General features: G+C 37.2%; 1 protein-coding gene across 6 annotated transcripts in view; it reads right to left on the bottom strand.

Annotated features, from left to right (window-relative positions):
* The window catches only part of KLHL2 (kelch like family member 2), a 59,657-nt gene that overhangs the window by 11,297 nt on the left and 25,129 nt on the right, over positions 1-23,231 (bottom strand). For 5 of the 6 annotated variants that reach the window (XM_069786471.1, XM_069786440.1, XM_069786431.1 and 2 more), the window contains 3 exons: positions 12,537-12,699; positions 1,837-1,946; positions 281-397 (listed from right to left, as the gene is read on the bottom strand). In XM_069786471.1, the coding sequence (XP_069642572.1) occupies positions 281-397; positions 1,837-1,946; positions 12,537-12,699 (390 nt within the window). The remainder of the gene's footprint in view (positions 1-280; positions 398-1,836; positions 1,947-12,536; positions 12,700-23,231) is intronic. The other variant, XM_069786461.1, reaches the window with a different exon arrangement.

The following is a 23,231-nucleotide window of genomic DNA, read 5'->3' as shown; positions in this document are numbered from 1 at the left end:
AAGCTAACCTGATCTCAGCTAATTAAATCATTCGGATTACTACTCTAGAATGACAAGTAGCTAAACAGATAAATTACTTATATATGATATCCTCTACATGGCAATCCCTCATTTGACTGTGTGTGTGCGTGCACGTGCATATGTAATGGTGGCTGTCTATTTTTACTATCAGTAACACACTACCTTACTCTGTTGTTTAAATTTAAAATTATCCATCTGGCATTAAAAAAGTAAACTGAAACGTTCACATGCAGAAGAATTAGTATTCCTTTTTGCTTACCTGAACTAAATATTCGCGGGAAAGCAAAGGCAGCCGAACATGCTCCATCAGGCGTGCCATTAGCTCCTGCCTTACATCTTTGTCATGGTTTACCCACGCTATCACTGCTTCAAATACCTTCCAGGAAACAAACAAATGCAAGTCCCTTGACTTACAAATTCAGTAGCATGAAAATATCAGTGTGCCTCCAAAAACAGTTTTTGCTTATACTAAAATTCCTAACATGAGAAAAGACAAGAGCAGTTACAGCTCCCATTATTTCCATAAGTCACCCACTACAAAATTCTGAAGATGTAGTAGCCAGTCTCTTTTCTGTCACTTCTCTACTGGTGTTTCAAGGATAGCTGCACTACATTGACAAAATGCACACAATAATTTCACTGGTACTGAAAATCCAATAAAACTAGGTAAACAAACAACACAGCAGCAGTGATATTACAATCCTAAGACTTCCTTTCTTGGAAAACTGACCTGCCACATCATCACTCAAATGACTTATCATCACTGAGTCTTACTAGAAGAAGTGATCCCAGGCCTAGTTTCTCCTCTATTGCACAGCAGCTCATCATACACTAGAGCGTTAAAACCTTAATTATGCTCCACAGAAGCAGCATCACGTATATCAAAATCAAAGTGATAAAACCGGACCTTCAGGGTATTATGAGAACAGGAACATAACCTTGCTAGTTGCAGTTTAAGCAAATAGTTCTGAGATTCAAAGTTTCAAAAAGGTTTTAACACGAAACACTACCTAGCCATACAAATCAGTACTCAAACATGTTTTTGAGTACAATTTAGCCTCATTTGAACAGAGGTGTTAGTACAACTATATACTCTTTGGAAAAAAGAAAACCAATATATTTTACATTGATCACAACTGAATTAAAAAATGAATACTTCTACAACCTGAAAACCATTAGAGGTTCAAAGAGATGCACTGGGTTCACTGAAGATCACAGTTTCAAAAATTGCTTTAAAAGAATGAGATCTAGCTAAAGGTGAGCCAACACATACTTAAACTCAAGTTTGGTTATACCAAGCTACCTAGCCATCTCCTTTGCCGCTCACATTTGTTCGGTTGGGCTAAACAGTCCACATACATATACATACAGAGTTTTAATACCTATGTGGGCCTGCTGATGTTAAAGTTAGTAGATGGTGTATGCTTGCTCTTCAAACTACTATTTTTGAGTTAGTTATACCTCGGTAAACCAAACTCCTGTATATGTGATTCACAGCATGTGTTCTGTTTGTTCTGCCTGAAGATGAGAAGGAATTTCCATTTAATTTAGTTTCAGTTTTTTTCCACAGAACAAAGGGTTATGTGATTTAATACAGTTTTAGGATTTTTAAGAATTGAGGTTAATTTTCAACATCGCTTTTGGGAAAAATCCTTAACACTTTGGGGAAAAATCCTTTAAACATCAGCACAATACATGCCTAATTTCACTGAGGAAAGAAAGAACACATCCAAACAAGTGTGCAAGAGCAGTAAGAACAAGCTCGCACTCTCACCCAAAAGGATAAAAAGAATACTGGGATACAGATGGTCTTACCTTCTCTTCTGAGGCAATTGTGAGCTTGTCACTGGATATAAGACTGCACACCTGCTCTACACCAAGGTTGAGGTATTCTTCACTAAGTACGACATCAGAAAAGTGTTGTTCTGTTTGGAGGAAAAGTAGTACTCTAACATACAGTGCTAAGTGCATCCCACAAAAAGCATTAAAGCAGCAGAGAAAAAATAAAGGAAAACAAGTAAAAATACATGCTAATTTGTCATATCTAGAAGCAATACCTTAACTTAAAACATTTTATATAGGTTAAAGCTTGGTCTCACAAACAGCTTTTATAAAAAATAATTGAAATATTAAAACACATTATACTAAAAGTAGCAATCATAGCAATTTAACATTTTCAGCATTCCTTCATCTGAGTACTTGTCCTTGACTATTACTTAAATCCCGTTTTGCTAACTTTGTACACACAAATACAGCAAAAAAGATTCCAGAAAAAGAATATGCTCTCTATGCTGTTGACAAACATGTTTTGAACCTGCAGTTCAACACGAACAATGACTGATTCATTAGAACTAACCAGCAGTTTTGCAGTCTAATGTAGATCAAATCAAACAACAGGTCTGGATCCTGTTGCATCTCTCAGAGCTTCTCCAACATCATAAAAATATTACATACCACAACCTCTACAAGGTGTAGTTTTTCCTCTTTTTTTTTAAATGCCTCAACTTAAAGTAAATAAAACTGGCAAAATTCAATATTTTAGTTGTAGAACCAGACATTTTCTTTTAACATAGAGCATGTATCTTTATCAAGTTGTTGTTAAGTTATTCAGTTGTCCTCTCCCTTCCTTAAAATTGCTTTATAAGCCATTCAGCTGCTTTAAAAGTAGCTCCATCCAGTTAACTGTTATTTTTCCCCTCTTCAGCTATTCTTAACAGAAGTTAGAAGGGACAGCTATTACTGGGAATTTAAGAATTCACTCAGAATAAGTAAAAAAAGGTCATTAAACATATTCAAACTAAAGAACTTTTTAAAGCCTTTTCTAATGCTCCACTAGTGCTACTATACTTAAGACTCCATGCTTGCATGCTTGACAAACTGTCTTAAGCTGTTAAAAAAAAAGTTAAATGCTGAATTCTTCCAGATCAAGAAGTCTAAATTTTTCAGGTCAACTTTGCAGGGTACAACAGCTTTTTTGCACTGTACTAAAGACTAGAGAGCATAAAAAGACAAATCTAACACAGTATAATTCTTGTCCTTTATCTAGTTTAGCATCCTGTTCCTTGAAACAGGCAGTACAAATTGTTTCAGACAAAAGTCCAAGAATATATATTAAAAGTACGACAATAAAACCTCCTCTCATAAAAGTCTCACTATAACCATGAAAGATTAGAGAATGGTAGCCAGAAGGATATTTTACCTTAACCACATTTTACTAAACAATGAGTTTAGTAAGATGCAATCCAGTCCCCTTAAGTCCCGTTAAATTCTTGACTTTAATACTTTCTTATAGTAATAATCCCACAGTCTCATTGAACAAAAAGCCCAACATCTAAATTTAACACCCAGTTTACCATTAATCAGTTTTCAATTAATATCCCCACGTTCTAATGCTGAATATGATGACAGGGAAAGCTGCACCCTGTCACTCAAAATCATTCATTATTCTATATTCCTTTTTAGCCTTCATCTCTAAAGTAGACAGTCCTCGCCTTTTCAGTCCCTCATTCTACCAGCCTTTTCATTCATGCAGTCATTATCACTACAAGTCCCTCCAAATCTGCAGCAATTTTTATGATGGACAGGTAGTATTTTCTGCAGTATTTCAGGCAATGGGAGAGAAAGGATAAGTAGAAATACTATCCATTTTTATAACACCACCATTACTTTTCCACTCCTTACAAATCTTCATGTCTGTTTACTTTTCAGACTACAAATATGCAGTTTTGTAAGCTGAAGTAGAATTTTCGGAGGTACGCTTATTGAAATAAGCATTTATAATATATTTCTAAATATATTTATAATATAATTAATACATTAGTTTTATGATAAACTCCAAATTTCAAGTGACAGTACTACAAAACAGCATGCCTGACTACTCAGAAGGTGAGTTAGGAAGCAAGCAGAAAGGGGAAGCAACGCTCATCCAAATCTCAAACAAATCTGAGGTTCAGAAGCCTTGTTCATCTTCCCTTGAGAAAGCCAATCCAACAGTGGATCACATCCAACAGGATGCGCTTCATAAACTGGAAATACGTAGTTGATTTTATAGACTCATATATAAAAGCCTTGTTTTTTAGAGCATGTCATAAATCTAAATCAACTTTTAAAAAGGAAGAGATCCAGCCTCTAAACCAGAAGAGCAGAAGTTGAGAATTTTCAAAGTAATACAATGAATGTGAGGCTGTTTCCTATTTTCATGCTAGAAAGAGAACTGTAGAATAAAATCTGAAAAAAATATACAATACTTGAACAAAAATTAAGACTATTTTACTGGAAGTCAGCCTCTGTGCTTAAAGTATAAAACAAGGCACGTGGCCAAGAGAAGACAGAAGAGTGAAAAAAAAGAGAAATTAAAAGAAACTACTTGGTCAATAGCTACAGGCTCAGGTTCTCAAGCAGCACCTGGAAACAAATCCTCAGCTGAAGGAATTACAGAAAAAAAAAAAGATAAATACAAGAGTAGATTGCTGTATAAGTTTTAGTCATCAAAAAAAGAGGTAAGGTGAAATCACTTGTGTCTTAAGAACCAGATCTCTTGTTGTCAAGGAGACCATTTTAACTGATTGATAGATAACCTTTTGGCAGAAGCCAACTGAAATTACAGCTAAATGGATTACTCAAAATAATCAGAAACTGAAAAAGAACAAGGAAATGCAAAAAAACCAATAAAATGTGCCAACAGCAATTTATCTAAAGCTGTTCAAGTGTTGAAGACAGAAGGCATTATTTTATTATATATAAAAATAATGCTTATAAAATTCAAACTTTTTGCTTCCTTTTAACAAGGAGGATATCAGCATCTTTGAATTAATATGATTCAGTACCAAGAGTTCAAAAAATCCCGTTTAGATCCTTTTTTTCCAATAATGATGAATGAAAAAATAATATTGTGGGTGTGTGTGTATTTTTTTGCCTTCTGGGTTAGGATTTGTATTATCCCATATTATTGCTCACATCCTGAAAGCTTCAATAATCTAGAGATATTAACATCAAACATCATGAAACTTGACGACGATTAAATATTTCATGCATCTGTCCCCTGCAAAATCTCAAATTAGCTTGGTTTTTATTTGTTGCATTAGGTAACATACTTATTTCTTCATGAACATCTCCTAGATAAGCAAACAGATAGAACTATCTGGCTGGAAGTTTTCATGAGAGAATAAAATACTTACTTTTTTCCAAATCAGAATTTTCCACACAGTGTGCAACTTTGACAAATTCGTATTGGAATCCTGCCCCACTTCTTGACACTTTACCCAGACATTGAAGCCAGCTGGCTCCAGAGTCAGGCAGCCTGGGAACAAGCTGGCTTAGGAGCTGCCGAGGCTTGGCTCCCAAATTCCCACTCCCTAAGCAAGTAGAATCCTACTTCTTTATTATCAAAACTAAAATCTGCCTTTAAAAAAAAAAATCCCTTCCATTTTAGGACATTTCTAAAATATCTGTTCCAATTGCATATGAAAAACAGATTTTCACATTTTCACAACCAATAGAGACAGTTTCTATGTGAATAGCTGAAGATCTGTCCTTGTCTGCCCTGTACCAGTAGGATGGGACTTCAGCTTCAGGGACAAACTAAAAGGACAAAAAGGAAGTTCTTAACAACATGAAAGGGGCTAGTAACAAAATCTTTGGAACTACAATAAACGATGCCAGCGTGGAGAGCACAGGAAGATAATAGGAGCTGTAAATGCTTTTTTTACCCACTTTTTGAGTATTTTTCATTATGAGTCTAGAGATGTGTGTTATGCACGCACACAGAAGCAGTAAGCACTTGACCTACCTCTTCCATCCAAAAGGCACATAGTCTTGCTGGCCATAAAGATATTGACACTAACTTTATATTTTTCAATTACATAGGAAGGGAAGCTACATCTGAAATCTGCACAGGACATTTTATGCTATAAACATTTCTGGATTAATTCACAAACACTATTTCACTCATTAATATACCTACAGTCAGACCTTCTCTGGCTTAATTGCCTTTTCTAAATGGAATAAACAAATACAGAAGTAAAGGTCTCCTGAAGTTCCCTCAGATTAAAAACCTTTCAGAGAATCATGGTGGCCAAAAATAAAAGCCTGTAAGCCATCTTCTCCTTTTTGTTTTATGACAGTGGCTGTTGTCAGTGTTTGTCTCTGTGTATGACATTGTTGAAGACTGGCTAAATTTCTGTTCCATCATTAACAGGCTTCTGTCATTTTCTAACATTTTTCTGAGGTGTTCCAGCAGCTGACGACTCTTAATATCCATTTTCAGAAATCTTTTTAACATTCTGTACACTTTCAGAAATCTTCTCCCAAAGATCTTCCAAAGCCACATTAACACATATGAAAAACATGGCCAGAGCTTACCAGTGCCAGAGGCTGCAGCTGGAAGAAAAGGAAAAACCCCTCATATTCCCTAGATCTTTGCATGACAGTAATCCAATGTATATTAGTGTGTGAAACAAAATATCACAAATATTGAGTCTTATAAGTGTCTTTCGTCTCGTTTAGGCCAACTATTTCCATTCGACAAAACAGATGATATTTTTTAGAAACTAAATAGAGTACCTGCATCTTTCTGATGTGATAATGCTATAAAACCAGCTGGAACTTTGCAGAAACATAGCTTCTTTCTGAACTGATAACCTCTTGTTTTAAAGCAATGCAGAGCATGGGAGCTTGGAAAGATCTAAGCCTTACGTTCACTTAAAAGAACAAAGAATTTCTCAAGCAGATGAAACAAAAATATTTAGCAAGAACTAGTTTTTTAAATTATTTCTTCAATTCACAATGTCACATTGTGATTTTTTTTGACTTGGGACAAAAGGTCTTTGCTAGTGGCCTAACACAAGGCACTGGTCAAGCAGGAACCCCAGTCTTATTACAGAAGGATAGATACAAGCTCTGCCAGTTGGAGAACCAGCAGAAGCTAATCACTGCAGAATTATATTTTTTTAAAAGTCTGATTTACTTGTTAATTTTATGCTTAAATAACTGCTTTTGAGAACACCATGAAATTCACAGCAGCCAAGGTAACAGAAGCATAGCAACAGACATTGCTACTCAGAATAGAATCATAAGAACGATTCTGCTAACTACGCCCTTTCAATCTCATGCATACAAATGTACACAAGAATAGTCTACGGAAGACAGGCATGCTTCCAAGTCTAGTCAGGGCTCAAAGTTTTAGACTCAGAGCACCAAAATCAAGAATGCTGTATCCCACAGTTAAGTACAACACAGCAATTCTTGCTTCGCAACACATGCTAAGATTCCCCAACAAAAGTTTCTTCAACATCTCCTCAGCACGATGCTAAAAGCCAAGAAAGTTTGCTGTGTAAAGCTGGTCCTCAAAAGACGCTTCTTCCACAGGCCATCCAATGTTTCCAAACCCCGTACCAGCCTATGCGGTGAGTGGAAGTACATTATTATTCTTTGATTATAACTAAGAAATATGTCAAGGCCTAAGCACTGAGCAAGTGCCTCTCTAATCCAAGATGGCATACCCCTCTTCATTAAAAGGCTTTACCAATCTATCTTCAGGTTGTACATAACATTCTGACAACTAGAAAATGCACCACATTCTCAGGAAAAACTATTTTGTGAACATCCTCTAAGACTATGTAAGATGTATCCCAGACTAAAACTGAGGATGTACTAGCAGCGCTCATGCCACATACTCTTTGTAGGAATCATCACAGAAAACGGACGAGAGACCTCAGCTGTACGTAGTCCCTGACTGCGAGTGCGATGAGACCCAGAGCAGAGCTGCTTTCTGGAACATCACAAGAACAGGTAGCATCTCAGAGAGTTTAATTGCAACAGAAGCTCATTCCAAGTAATCTGTATCAATTGTCCACTATTTTCAGATCTCGATAGGCATCATAGATGCATATAAATGACTCTCTTAAATTATAAAAATCTCACACTCTGCTACAGGAGAGCCAACTCCACCATAGGATTATGAAGCTCCAATTTTAATTAAAGTTGGGTTTTTACTCCCGCTGGAAGGAACTTCGAGAGTTTCACTTTTCTAATAACTTCTGATCTACATCGGCATCCATTTGTTTTTATGCTATCATTGTCTATTAGCAGAAATATCTCCCTGCCTCTCTTTCCTAAATATAAAATAGCAAGTATAACAAAGACTGGGAGAAGTTAAACATCCAAATGCTTTTCATTTTCTCTAGCAGGGAAATATTTTCACTGCTTTTTCGATCTAATAATCCTCTTCTGTACTCATTCTAGTTTCGGGAGCCTTAATCTCGAAATATCTGCTCCTGGGAGTTCAGCTGTCTGTGATACAAGGCCTAATTCTGAAATGGCACAGCCACATATCTTTGGCTCAGACTTTTGAGAAAATTTTTTCAGTTGTAAGAAAAAGTCTTGACAAAGTACAAAGAGCCATTTGAGATAAGAACAGGGGGAAAAAGAAGCTATGATGGCCAAGATACAGGCAGTGAGAAGCTTGAAAATTCAAGAGGAGAAACGTTGACCTGAAAAGGTATAAAACTGTACAGAAGAAAAATAGGGAGTCAGCAGACAGAAATCCAGCAAGACTAATGATCAGCGCATTCCAATGAGAAACAAAGGACAGTCCTTCCTCCCTGGATGCTTTTACCAGGAGTACTGAGCATGCCGGTGCTCAGCCTAGTAGCTTGCAAGTCCCAGGAGGACCAACAAATAGCTTCCTTCTCCTTTTCACTTGCTTGTGTCCTGCTTGCAGAGTCTCTCCGAACACAGCAAAGAATGCCTGAACCAAATGACCCAGAGAGAGAGGGTTACAAGTTAGACCCAGCTCCTGTGCTCTCAAACACATTTAAGCAATAGTGCACTCAAGGTCTTGCCAGGGTCTTAGATTTTATATTGCTAGAAAGTAATCTACATAAGTATTAGCTTCAACTACTAAATTGAACAAAGATTGTTTAGAAGTAACTGAAGTAGTTTAGAAGTTACTAAGGCATAGTCAGAACAGAAGTTAGAAAAAAAAAATTCAAAATTAAGCAACAGCTATATCAAAATGTGTTCCCTAAAACACTAAATATCTGAGCAGTAACTCTAGTTAATAAGTGTACACCTTGCTTCCTATTGCATAAAAGATCAAAAATATAATGGCTTTTTGGATTTGGCATTATATTACTAAAAGACAAAAAGATTTAATTAGAACTTTTTTGCATAACAGTTTAAATACAATTATCACGAAGTCATTCAGTCACATACACATTACAACTTTGAGTAAGGTAAGTATTACAAAAGCTAGTACTTTCAAAACCAACCTGAATAGCTTTTGAATTTTTTTTTTTTAAATGATACATAAATAATTTGAATACAATTTCACTAGACTAAAAACTTCTGAGTATGGCTGATTTGTATACCTCAGTTTAAGACAGCAACCAAGGATTCTGTTGACAAACACCTAATCGTATGAGTTTGCTGCACTTCTGTTTTTTCCTGAAACATCCATTCCTGACAGAAATACTATAATCTCCTGGAAGGGGGGCGGGGGGGCGGCAGACAACACCTAGACCAGAAAACAGATTTTCTAGGAATTAAGGCAACTGAAAGCATTCATCAAAATCCTTCTTTTTATGAGGTCTAAAATTACTCAAGGCAATAAAAAACCTATTATTTGGACCTAGACATATGAAATGAAGCACTTAGCGCTCTATTTCAGGAAAATCTCCAGTTTTAAGTCTGTACTAACTGTTAACGATGCTAATCAGTCACTGAACATTTTAGAAAAGTTATGAAAAGCAATACAATCATATGAATTTTTTCTGCAGCCTTATCAGGATATTTCATTTTTAATTCTCTTTTCTGTATTGCTCTCATAGTAAGCCTGCCAGAGTGCTAGGGATTAAGGAAGGCAGTGCAGAGAGTGCAATGCAATGAAGTAGCTCACACCCTGACTATGCACAGCATATTTATCTCAAGAGTAAGAACAGAGTGTGCACTGCTTTAAAATTCAGCACAGAGATACAGCAAAAACACAGTAGGAGTTGAGCTGGCAGCTCATGGTATGGGCCAGCAGGACTCCAAGAATATGATGACAAAAAGGGAAGCATAGATGACAAAAGTGCTTTCTGGAGGAATTTGACAGAAATGGAAGATTGTTTGATTACAGAGAAAAAAAGGAGGTTAGTTCCAAGCACAAAAGTAGTAAAGAGAGATATGAAATAAAAGACTCAAGTGAGAGTAATTCTGCTGAACTGGAAAAGCCAAGGATGAGAAGTTGGAATTTGATCCAGGGGGAAAAGAAATATTGCAGAAGTAGTAAAATGACCTTAGCAAACAGAGAGGAAGTTATGGCAGAGATGGATTTACATTGCACCAAAAGGGAAACATGATGTAGAGCAGATCTGGTAGGGAGGGAAGAAAAAAATAGAGGAACACACAGCTCAGTAGCTGAGAGAAAATGGCAGAAGAGAGTTAAAGTTGTCAAGTTTACAAACCTGAATGACTGGGAGAACACTGAAGTCACCAGTGACAGAGGAAGACAGGGAGAAGGGAAAGGTGTTTAGATGGAAAGCAATTTGGTTTTGCTGAACCTGAAGTAGAAATGAAACATCCAAGAGAGACTGAAAAGACAGGAAAAGATCTGTGACTGGGCAGATAGTGCAAGCTGCATGTAAGGAGGCATGCCTGAGAGTCCTGACAACCCGTGACTTCTGAATTTCCAAACAAATTTGTCCCACTCTCTGAATATTCACTGCCAAAGCTCTAATCAAACTATACTACTTTGCTGGCTAGTAAGTTAGACCCTGTAAAAGAGGGGTTTTTTATTCACTAAAAAAAGCTTCCATTAAAAAGTTATTTCCTCAGTATAACGTCTTCAGTCTTGACTCAAGCATCAAGACCTCAAGGCACTCTACACACAAAAGAACAGTAACATCATTGCTACCTGAACAAATTAAAAGCCTTAGTTTTGGTCATAGTGTTACGCTACAAACTTACAAGCTTACACAATGTTTTGCTTACTTTTTAGTCATCTACATTTCACAACCTTTTTTGGCATCAAGAACAGTCAAACAAGGTTTTAATCCATTATGTTAAAAATTACCAATTTAGTAACACACTCTCTAAAACTACATGTGTATCAGTTTCCAACAGCAGAAAATGTATTTGAAATATAAAGAAAAAAGAAAAAAAAAAAGGATTTTAGCCTTTGCAGAATAGTAGAAATGTAAGCTAGAAAGAACTTCAAATCATCTGGTTTTGCACACAGACATGATTTAGATCAACCTAAATCAGAAGTTAGTCTTACCAGGTTTTTTACAGCTGCCTAGCAGTGGAAAGTCCGTAACTTCCACAGACAGCTTGCCTGACCTGTGTTAGTTGGATTTTTCCTTAATATCTGAAACAACTTTAAAAATACCTCACAAGTTAAGCTTACTCATTCTCAGTCATTTTTACGCACAGGAAGATTTGCATTCCTTCTCATCCTCCTAGCCTTTTAGTTTCTTGACTGAAAGGATTCTCTTCTCTCAGTCTTTGTCATAGGTCAGTCTGTTTTCTTAACATGTTCATGTTAGACTTCCTTGGATTCACTTCAGCCTGTTGGCATCTATCAATTCAGCATTCTTCTATCTGAGACCTCAGCAGCATCAAGAAAAAAGGAATAATTGTTCTCCCTTGTCCCCCCCATACAACACTACTGTTACTTCATCACAGAATCAGAATTTCTTTTTCATTCACAACAGCAATCAAAACAAGAACCTAATTTTCAAAAATGTCAAGATTTGACATGATCCAGTCCTCTTACAGATATGAATAACACAGTCTTTAAGATGACCATGACAATGTACTTTCAGTAATAAAATTAAGAATTGCATGAATGTTTTTTTCAGAAAAAAATGTGAAACAATCCAATGGCAAGTGCTCTTTACGAGGAAAGTAGAATTTTGTTGGTTGAGCTATACCGTTAGTTAGAAGATGCACCTCTATCTCCTTGGTGTCAAGGCAGAAGAATGAGACTACACGTACCCTATATAGTAGGAAATTTCAAGTCTTAGGCTAGATGAGTAGCATTTTCAGAAGACAAGTTGATAACACAATACTCATGGTATGTTTCTTGCTTCTTAGCCAGTGCAGTACAGGGGCTACAGATAGCCCCCCTTGCATGCCCTTGTCTTCTTTCTTCCCCCATGTACTTCCTACAGACTTTGGCTTGTGGCAGTTGCCAGATCTTTAATTCTTCATTCCTGATTTCCTCCCCTAAGTGATGGTGCAAAATTTTAAACACCAAGCTAGCTTCTTTCTGGATTACAAATTGCTTGGACCTTGTATGGCCCTGATAGGCTGTGAAGATGCTGCCCCTTTGTGCTTATAACTATGTTCCAGACAGGAGACTTCACTTCTCTTAGACATTCATATCAGGTGCACTCTTTGTCAGAAGATACATGTCTGCAATATCCTGGATCAAATTTGGTTTCCTCTGGGTGGGGTTGGGTGGGCATGGAACCCGTGTGTGTGTACCCGCATGCACAGATATCAAGCTATATGCTACACTAATGGTAACTTGCCTGCATATGTGTTGGCCTTGTTCAAGAGATCTGTGCATGCATGCATGTCAGCAAAAGCACGAATCCCCAAGCAGTTGATAGGATGAAGCTGGGATTCCAAAAATTCACAGCAAGTCCTTTTCACATCCTGCAGTTGCAAGAGACCAGCTGCTGGGAGCAGTACCTGTAAGAAGCAACACGTGATCAATATCCCAATTCACTTCTGATCTTATACAAGACTACTCTCAATATTAATAAACAAAACAAAATAATCCATTAAAAAATAAGACTAAAACAGAGAGGAAAATTTCAGCATTATGTGACTGAAGAACTTAAAACCCAACATTAACGTGACTTTACCTCCCTGCAAATATCATTTAAGATTTAAAATAACAAGCAACATCTCTACCACCGTGTTCACCGGCAAATCATTCCATAAATTATAATTCTCACACTTCATGTAAACTCTTCCCAATAGTCATTCACAAGTTCTGTTCTTACTGTTCCCAACGCTCCATAATTACATCTCATTTCCAAACCTTTGGCATTAGATATTTCTTTAAATCAAAGTTTTCTAGACCATGATAGAATATGTAAATCTTGTTTGCATGCAAGCACTGGACATTGTACCACTTTTTAGCATCGATAATAAGCATTTTTATGCCACTGATTCTAGTAAGGACTCCAGCTTCCGAAGAAGTCTGTGACCTTCTTGGAAGAACAACAATTAAGGCATTTTAAAAGCCTGAGAACATAAAATATTCTGTAACTCATTAAAAATCCGTATCAGTAAGGAAATAATGTAAATGACATATTGTCCTTCAACTTCCACAAAGCAAGCAAAAAGTAAAGAAGAATTTTAAAAACTGTCTAACATACACTTTATTTGCCCACTAAAACTTAAACATGAGATTTAGGTGAACTATAATTGTGCCTTTGAGCAAAATTCCATACTGCTATCTACAATTTCTTCTTCACAATATTTTCATTTTCTGTGCCTTTAACAGTAACTTTAATAAGACTTCCATTTTAGAACATTCAAGTCTGAAATTAATGTTAGCTTGTATCTTCAGTGGATGACAACAGGCAAGATTTTAACATGTAAATCTTGAAACTGTTCACTTACATATAGAGAAAACATATACTACAGGGCTGCATCAATAATAACTAAGCAAAAAACACATCAAAGGCAATGGCTGCACTACTCCTGTTAATGTTTGCTTTTAATTTAAACAATTACTTGGGTAGAATTAAAGAGAGTCAAACAGGAAGAAAACTGGAAGAATAAAGAGAGAGCTGAAAGAGCAGAATAAAACAATTTAGAAACCTTACACAGGTGTGTTACATACACTTACTACATGAAAGCTGCAGAACATACTTCTACTTTATTGCTCTTTGGAAGAAGTTTTAGTCTTAGTAACTGTCTGTAGAATCAAGTATTTACCATCATGTCTGTAAGCATCTACCTACTTGGTTTCTAAAGAGCTACTGTTATTGTTTACTCTTTAGACTTTTTTCTTGAAATAAAACTAACAATTACAACCCAAACTAAAACAAAAAGGACTTCAGGTGATACAACCTTGTAAAGCTAATGTCTGCTTTAAATTTCATTTTTGGGTCCCGCTTCTGCTATGTATGGCTGTTCCTCTCCCTTGAGCTTGCCATATACGGAAGCCTGCTTGAAAGCCGTCTTTCTGTTCCTCATGGTATTAATCTCTAATTCGAAGCAATAATCCACTATAGCATCTGTTTTACATATTTGGCTATCAATGTAGACAGTAAGAAGGAAAGATCATACATTTAACAAGAGTTCGCTCTGAATATCAGCTGCTAATGAAAGAGAAATGAAGGAAAAACACAAATGCATTTGCACTGAGATACACAGATTGCTGCTAAGCAAAATAACTAAAAACTAGTTTAAATCTTAGATAATCCTTGAAAATATCAAATAAGTTTAACAAAATAAGTGGATAAGGTCTGTATGTAATAGGCACAAGTGTCACAAAGTCACACAATTCAAAACAAATTTAGTAAGCTTAAAGGTTACTAATGACAAGGTTAAAACAGTACAGTGACTCATTTTATTTTAGCATACGTTTATGAAAATGTGAAGATAATATTAGTAATACAATTTCCATTACTAGAACTACAGTATGATTAGTTATAACAGCGAGTAGATAACTCTTTTGATAGTGAATTCTAGGATAAGATATGATCATGAAATTACATACCAAAAATCAAGGCTAGAAATCCAGTACAAGTATCTATTTACACAACTTGTCCTAATGAAGCAAACGTTTCACACCTGCTTAAAAATTCAGTAACTAATTCAGAGTCCTAGATAATTTTAGGTATGTTATCAGTATAGTTGAGCAAATAACTCTGAGAACAATCCTTGACTGCTTAAATGGATTCAGTAGAAAAATATGTAAATCATCAAATCAGTGAACAAAATGGAAAGGTGAAATTTGAGAACAGTATGCAAAAAAGAATTTAAGATTTGTATGCACAGGCACACTGAGACACTCACTCACTCACATGAACAGTAAAGCAATGTTACAAGAACTACAGGATCACTCTTCATTTTGGGAAATTTACATCAGTCAAATCATTGTAATTGAATTCGTAAAGGTACAGATTTCAATACATTTTAGTTATCACACAATAAGACATTTAAATATAAATATATTTACATGTATTCAGCTACTAAAAATGAAAAGAGGCAAGTGGATCAGATTTATCCCATTGAAATTATACATTGGGCTTTGGTTACTAGGCAACAAAAGCTGTGATAACATCTAGCTATTTCCATTTGTACCTATAGAACTGTTAGCCTAAGAGCTGTAACAAACTGTATTTAAAAATACAGTTTCATCACAGGCAGATTCACTCTGCTGAAGCCAGAGACAGAACGACATAGCAGGGGGGAAAACCCTAAACTCCTCTCAAACCCATTAAAAAAAAAAAAAAAAGACTACATTAAAATTGCTGTACAGATTAAGTTTAACTACTGCTGACTCCAAACTGGTAGGCTGTAGCTCAGATTTATTTCCAAAAATAGCCAGTAGAGGGTGTCCTAACTTTCCTTTAAAGATCAGAAATACTTTAATATGCATACCACTTTGTACTGCAAGAAATGCAGAGGGGGGGGGGAAATCATCTCCAATTGCTTATTCTGTGAAAACATATCCTCATCACAGCGGTTGTTGTTTTTATAATCAAAGAAACTGAACAGATTATTATTACAGATGGCAAGTAAGAAATTACGTATTCTCTTTTTTGTGTCAAAGTCATGGTGATGAATCTTAGAATGACTGCTGTATTTCCTAGAGCAGATCATTTAACCCTTTGAAGTCTTTGAAGACTACTCCCTGGTTATCTCCTCCTGGTTCTCCTTCCTGCAGTGACACTCCTATTCCCAAAGCTGTGTGCACCTGCCATGCCAAATACACCTTTCCAACCACACTGAGACAAAAAGGACTGTGACCAGGTACAAGTATTTGTTCTAAAATCCACCTGCAGGGTCACCTACATAGTAAGGAAGGATCCACTTAAGGCCCTAAACTCGGGTCCCTGTTTTCACTAGAGTAGATTCAAGCCCTTCAAAATAACCCAGCTACATCATCAACCTGTATCTGAGGCTGCTGCCGTTTCTTGTGGCCCTACAGCTTTTCGCCCTCTTTTTTTCCAGACAGCATCGTGACTCCATTCACCCTTGTGCAGCTGGACATATTTACCTCATGTGACCAGAACATCCATGTATTGAACTCTGAGGCGAGGAGCAGCCAGTACAGGCAAGCACCTCTCCAGTTACACGTGACCCATCAGTTCACAAGGAACATGTTTACAACGGTCTTGGAGCTACAGCCTGCGTTACTGACCAACAAACCCCTACAATGGAAGAAGGCTCAGAGGACATGGGCAAGGGTGATGAACTCAGGGAAGAGATGTAAGGAATGAGCACCAAGTGGCGTAAAGCACTCTGAACTTAACACAAGAGGGACTAGAGGGTAACCTTTGTTTTAGATATATGGCTGTACCAGTGAGTCAATAGGTTGTGTAAACAGCCTTCTCCAAGATAATTAGTAGAGTGTAATGTCTTCCTCAGCTAGCAAGACCTGGGCGGGGGGGAGGTGTGTGTGTCTGGGGGGGGTGCTATATACACGGCTTAGCCCAACATAAAATATAAAAACTGAACAACCAACAGAAGGAGCTCTGAAGAGAGAAATAGGCTCAAGATGGCTTTAGCCCACATATTCCTTCCTGGTGAACTGGGGATGCCCAACATCCTGATAGTAGGCATACAGAGACCAGTAATGGGAATCACTTTCGCATGGTGGTCCAAATGTACATTGCAGTTGCTGTACCATGCTTGCATTGTCATTTCAGTATATTGCTGTATCTCTCTGCTAAATCAAAACACAGGACTATGTAGCACCAAGTGTCTTCAAAGCAGTAAATTTTATATCAACCATTAAACCCTCCTCATGGACTATCTAGAAGCAGCTAGTCAGGGAACCTGCCCTGGAGTGCCTCTACACCAGACAAGGGAGTTCATCCTACCCAAAGGCTGCTAGATGACCTAACGGGCATCCCTTCACAGCATATTTGCTTCACAAAGTTCAGTGCTACACTCCCCTTCACACAGCCCCTTGCTCCCACAAGTCAGTACCACTTTATGCAACACATAAGCTTTTATTAACTGTCCTGCTAGTTGAGAATGGAGGAACAAGTCCAGTGGAAGGGGCCACCAAGATGATCAGAGGGCTGGAGCATGTGACATTACAAGGAGAAGCTAAGAAAACTGAATTTGTTCAGCCATAAAAGAGAAGACAAAGGAGAGATCTTATTACTGTCCTCAACTATCTAGTGGGAGGGTAGAGAAGACTGAGCCAGACTGTTCTTCAAGATGCACAGCAGTGGGACAAGAGGCAAGTAGGAACACAGGAAAATCTGATTGGAAAAAAGGAGTTAGGTTGGTTTTTGTTATTTTGTGTTAGTTGTGGGTTGTTTTTTTAAACCATGAGGGTGGTTAAGACCTGGAACAGGTTGCCTCAAGAAGTTGCAGAATCTTGATGCTTGGAGATACTAAAAATTGAGTGAACAGGCCCCTCAACCTGCTTTAACTGGACCTGCTTTTAAAAAGCTCAATGCAAAGTAAAATTTAAATTGATTAAAGCTTTCTGCCTGCTGATTTAAATCAATTTGATTCAGTAATTTTATATCAATCCGTGCTATCATCTTTGCACTCCTCTTTGTACTGACAGATTCTCCTAGCCAGAACACATTGTGCTACCTGCAGCATGAAGATGCTTAAGGCAATATTTTTATTTCCACTATTTTTAAATTTCCTGGAATTTCCTTAAGATTTCTGTCATGAATTCTTGCCCAAATTCAAATTGGTACCCAACAACAACGCATTAAGATCAGTATAATCCCAATACGAAAATAATGAAAGAACCTATTGCAGGTTTTGGGAACAAGATCCCACAGCATAAAACAAAACCAAAATTTCTCAGAACCTTAAAGTATTTTGCAAGCAAATAAGCCAATAAAAATCAAAGCAGTGTATGCCAAGAGAACTGAATAATATGCTGTCTCAAATAGAAAAACTTCATTCTTTATCACATGGAGAGGAAAGAAAACAAATCTGTAACATTAGGAAAGAGACTAACCTAGGAAAGCAGATGTGTGAGAATCCAAACACAGTACAATACAAAGTAGAAGCACACGAGAGCAAGTTACATCCTTGCTAATTGCAGATATTCCATATTTTCAGTTACGACATTAAAATGAAATCAATTTCGGAGAGCAGCAGTTATGTTAATGCCTGTCATAAATCAAATCTTGAGGAAATACAGTAAAGTTTAACCTCTTATTTCTAAGGTTTAAATAACCATTTCAGCAAACTAAACTCCTTCACTTGCTGTTTATACTATCATGGCATAAGGAAGATGAAAATAATGGTCAAAGATCATCCAAATTATCTTAATTTTTTATTCTCATCTACATGCATCTGTGCTGTAATCAAAACTGTGGTTTGTAACCGAAGTGTAGTCTAAGTTCTAGTGAAATCATTCAGCACTGCATTGAAATTATGCTATTTGGGAGTATGCATACAAACACACTAAAGTAGATACAAATATTTTAACACTTACATCTATGGAATAAAATGTAGAAGTTCCAGTTTTGGAAAATTCAACCCTGCTAGCATTTCTATATGAACAACATGTGCAAGTTAAGTGCACTGTTCCAGTGTTAAAATACACAAACAAGATGCTGCACTGGGTTTAAAGATGTGCATGAGCTGCAAGTTTAGAACATGGTACAATGTATCTTATAAAATATACCTTCTGAGTATCTTAACATCCTTGACTTTATAGGCTATTGCACAGTAAAGACTTGGATGTATAAATTTATCCTTTAGCTTAATGAGTCCCAACCAATTAAAAGTCAGATGCAGGTGGCAGTTTTATAGTATCAGAGGAAGGAATCAGACTGCTAATCAAGATGCAGTCCTATTCCTTCACATTCCCTTAGTACTACACACAAATTGGTAGAGCACCGTTTCAGCTGAAAAGCAGCAAATAATCATGATAATGTAATATTTTGAATGACTGACATGATCTACAACATACTAAGCAGCTCCCAACTTGGAAAGCAGTGTGACAGATTAAAATGGAGTGTAAGGAAAAGTAACTGGTTCACATACTTGCTTTTTAACCAGCATCATAATGTGTACTTAAGAGTCCACTTCAGTTAGTGACATGCAATTTATAGGAAGTAACTGATTTGCTCAAAAATTGGCCTTAGAAGAGATACCACCTTAGAAGATTACTCTGAATGAACTACTAATTACAACATTTGGGGTGGAGGTAGGGGTTTTTGTTGTTTTCTTGGGTTTTTTTGAAAGAGGTAGGTGTGGAAGTTTTAGGAGGGATTTGGGATGCAGTTAGGGGTTGCTGAAGTGCAGAAACAAGATTCATGAAGCAAAGTAACAGAAGGGTCACTTTAATCAAGTAATACACTATAATTAATGGTGTCCATCTGGTCTACAAAGGAGAACCATGCAGTTGTTTGGCTTGAGGGTTCTCCTGCATCTTCTCTACCAGAACAGTGCCCTAACCACCACGTATCAGCGCATTTTGGCTTAAGCCTCCACACAAGTGAGACAGATTGATTGTCTATTCTGATGATTATTTTTGTTAACAGTCATGAGCTTAGCCTTTCATATCCCCTTCTTCTGTTAAAAGATACTGGAAATAGAAATGAAACATTGTCTCACTTGGAGTGAAACATTCTTGAACCTAAAATAATTTTAGTTAGAATTTTAGATTTTTCTTTGAGTGAAAAAAAATCATAGACATCTTGATTTGATAGAAACAGAGGTTTTGATTTGAAGTTTGGTCACTGAATTTAAGTATATGTACAGTAAGTCATCTAAAGTGAAAGCTCAGAATCCCTCTTCATACTGTAATTCAGTGCTTAAAAGATTATACAGCTGCATAAAAATACCTTCCTCTTTTCTTAGGGGCAGGATAATTTAGACAAGACTAACTAGAGTCTGAACAAAGCCACTTGCTGATACTGTGTCATTCAGAAACTGGACAATTTATTCTTTTAACTATGGGAGCTGAAGTGCTAGCCAGTCAAATAATATACAAAGCTCCCCTGCAGGAGGATTAAAAGAAGCTGAAAACATTAAGCAGGCAGGATAACATAACTCACACTACGTGGTCTTCGATCTTTCTTCAAAGGCTGACCCATGTAAAGAACTGCTGTATCAGCTGATGCTTTTAGCTAGTGTACTTCAGCTATAGGATTTACCCGAAACATCTGACACCGTCAGTACCAGACCACCCTCAGTGCCAGACCCCACTGACAGATACACTGAGTTTGGTTATGCCCAAGATTACTGTGATAGAAACATTTTTTAAATATTCCTTAAAACTAAAGACATAAAAGGCTGACAAAAGAATCAAAATGTTCACATGCTATGTTTCCTAGAGTATAAAAGACAACTTGCAGGGAACTGAGAGGGAGGGCATTGAGGAAGGAATTGTTTGTCGGCTTGTTGGGGGTTTTTTCTACATTACAGACTGACTGACTTGTAACAAACAAGGCGTGTTCTCCTGGTATAACTGCATATTTTCTGGCAATCTTAAAGAGAGGGATTGAAACACCATTTGTAAAACCCTAAAGACTGTGCTGGAAACAAATAGCAGCATAACTGGGGTAGTAGATTGTGAACCTCTTATTTCTCTATTATCCCATTCTCTAGTGCAGAAGATGCATCCATACTGCTGAGTTTTATAGTAATACAAACCCAAGAACTAAGGACAACAGAAATAGCATGAAATAGAAATGCTTGTGTTCATGGTGCTTATCTTCAATACAAAAAAATGTGTCAAGTTTAACATCTAATGTGCAATAAATGGCCCTTCAGTGGACTCAGACATTTGATTACTCCAGGGTTTTAGCATTACAGTTAGGTTTTTATATTTTATTGAGACAATCTTTTACTTATCATTCAGTTTCCTACAGCAGACCATACTTATATTCTTCTAGAGATGTCACAGGGGAAATACCTCCTAAAAAAAAAGGCATTAGGCTTAGTGACAAATTTCGTAATCACTTTAATTTAGATGTTGTGCTTATAAAATTCAGCTATGTAGGGACAGAATCCCCAAAGCAAATGGCATCTCTAACCTCCCATCTGAAATTTTTTTCAGATGAAGGTTTAATACATATGTTTCATGATTTAAAGCATGACCAATAACTAGAAAACAGAAACATCTTCAAGATAGCCTTTATTCAGCTTCCAGAAATTTCATCTTATGTGTAGCAACATACTGCTGAACCTACGTGTCAGTAAGAGAGGTCAAACATGGAGTCTCTTCTTTAAGTGGCTTAATTTACTCATAATAAGCACCTTGAATTTTACAGGGAGGTGGACAGGCACACATGCTTTCATTTGCATAGAATACTTAAAATGAGCAAATGACCTCTGCGCTTAAAGTTGGCAAGGGCTGTCTTTCAGGTTTTGCCACAGGTAGCTTTATGGTCATACACAGAAATAGATACATGGATGCCTATAGTAAAGGTCATAGCTGAGACGAAAGTAGCTGCTTTCATCTGACTTGACAGAGAAGAGTCTCTAACACAGCCTGGCAGCATGATGATTTTAAAGATCACAGACTCAGAAAAGTTGCACAAGCTGTTCAGTCTGAGAAGGCAGTTTACATACAAAAGTTCTTATTCATTTAATGTCTAGTTAAAGGGCAACCACATCCTGGTGAGGCAGGATGAAGGCACCAGGTTTTAAAATCAGAAAAGTTGTGATCTCAGTCCTGATTACATCTGACCTACCCATTGGTCATCATATCTCTGTTCCCCCCCCCCCCTTTTTTTTTTTTTAAATAGTCTATTCAAGTCTGTAAATTCTTTTGGGCCACACCATACTTAGAGCTTGTTGCTGTAATACCTCTCATAATGGAATCCTAATCCAAGCTAGCCCATAAAACAAAGAGTTAAAAATATTTTCCAGGCTAGCCTAGAACTTTACAGTTTTTCAGCTAAAAGTCTGTTCAAATAATGGTAAAATCCCTTTCTTCCAAGAAAAAACAATGCATGCTTCCCTAGTCAACTGCATGAAAAAAATAATCTCTGAGTTTCCTTCTGCATGCTCTTCCATTTGCATGCTCTTCCCACTCTATTTTTAGAAGGCAAACACCCTTCTGGTGTAGAAGCTGCGCACTTCCAAACAGTTCCAAGACCAACCTTAAGTCATGCTAATAATGAAAACACAGGGATAACTACAGATTAGACCAAACCAATAGTCTGTTCACCCCAAGGTAGTCCAGGAACATCCACCTTCATCTGCTATCAGAGTACATGAAACCCCACAGTCTGGAGTAAATCAGTCACAACAGAGAATGTTTCCTTGAAACATAAGGAATAACTTTCTCTTGAAGCACAAGGATACATCTTACCTTTTAGAACAGCATTTTTAGTTAAAACCAAACTTCACTTGAGAGAAAGTGGCAGTGTCCAGTGCTTCGCAGGTAAATAAATGTAAGCCTGCAACAGGACAAAAGCCTGGTCTTCCAGGTTTGAAAGGGGACAGTAAGAGATTGTGGTGGTGGCTATGGTTCTGGTTGGTGAGTCAGGGATGCAGGCTTCTTTTAAGAGTAGGAGAGGGGTAGAAGATAAAGAGGAAAAAATGGCAAAAATGTTGCCCTTAGAACTGTTTTTGTCTAGCTCTGCTGCAACCAGCCAGGGATCTCCTCCACACTCTCAGCCACACTGGAAGCAAGTTTGGCAGCTGGCTTGAGACAGAATCTATTATGTCCTCCTCCCTTCCCCAATATGTGCTTAAACCCAGTATTTACCGAAATTAAGCTTCACAGCACTGCTCTGCTTCCATCAGCACCATCCCTTCCTCTGCCTTCCCCCCTTCCAAGGAAAAGGGGAAGAGGAAACCTAGGATCAAGGAAAATGGAACAGGTGAACCCAACCCAGACCTGGACCTCATATGCTCTCACCTAATTAGGGAGGTAAACCTTACAGGGTGAAAATACCTGCTTTGAAACACAGCCTATCTAATGGTAACCCAAGATTCACAGGTAATCATTTCCAAACCAACCAGCGCAGCGAAAAAAGCACACTGCTCACCTTCTGCATCCTAGGCAGCTCCTCTCATGCATTTTGCAGCAA

The sequence above is a fragment of the Haliaeetus albicilla genome, chromosome 1 (genome assembly GCF_947461875.1).
Source record: "Haliaeetus albicilla chromosome 1, bHalAlb1.1, whole genome shotgun sequence".
NCBI lineage: Eukaryota > Metazoa > Chordata > Aves > Accipitriformes > Accipitridae > Haliaeetus > Haliaeetus albicilla.
Note: the sequence above shows the minus strand (reverse complement) of the source record. Positions and strands in the feature narration are given on the sequence as shown.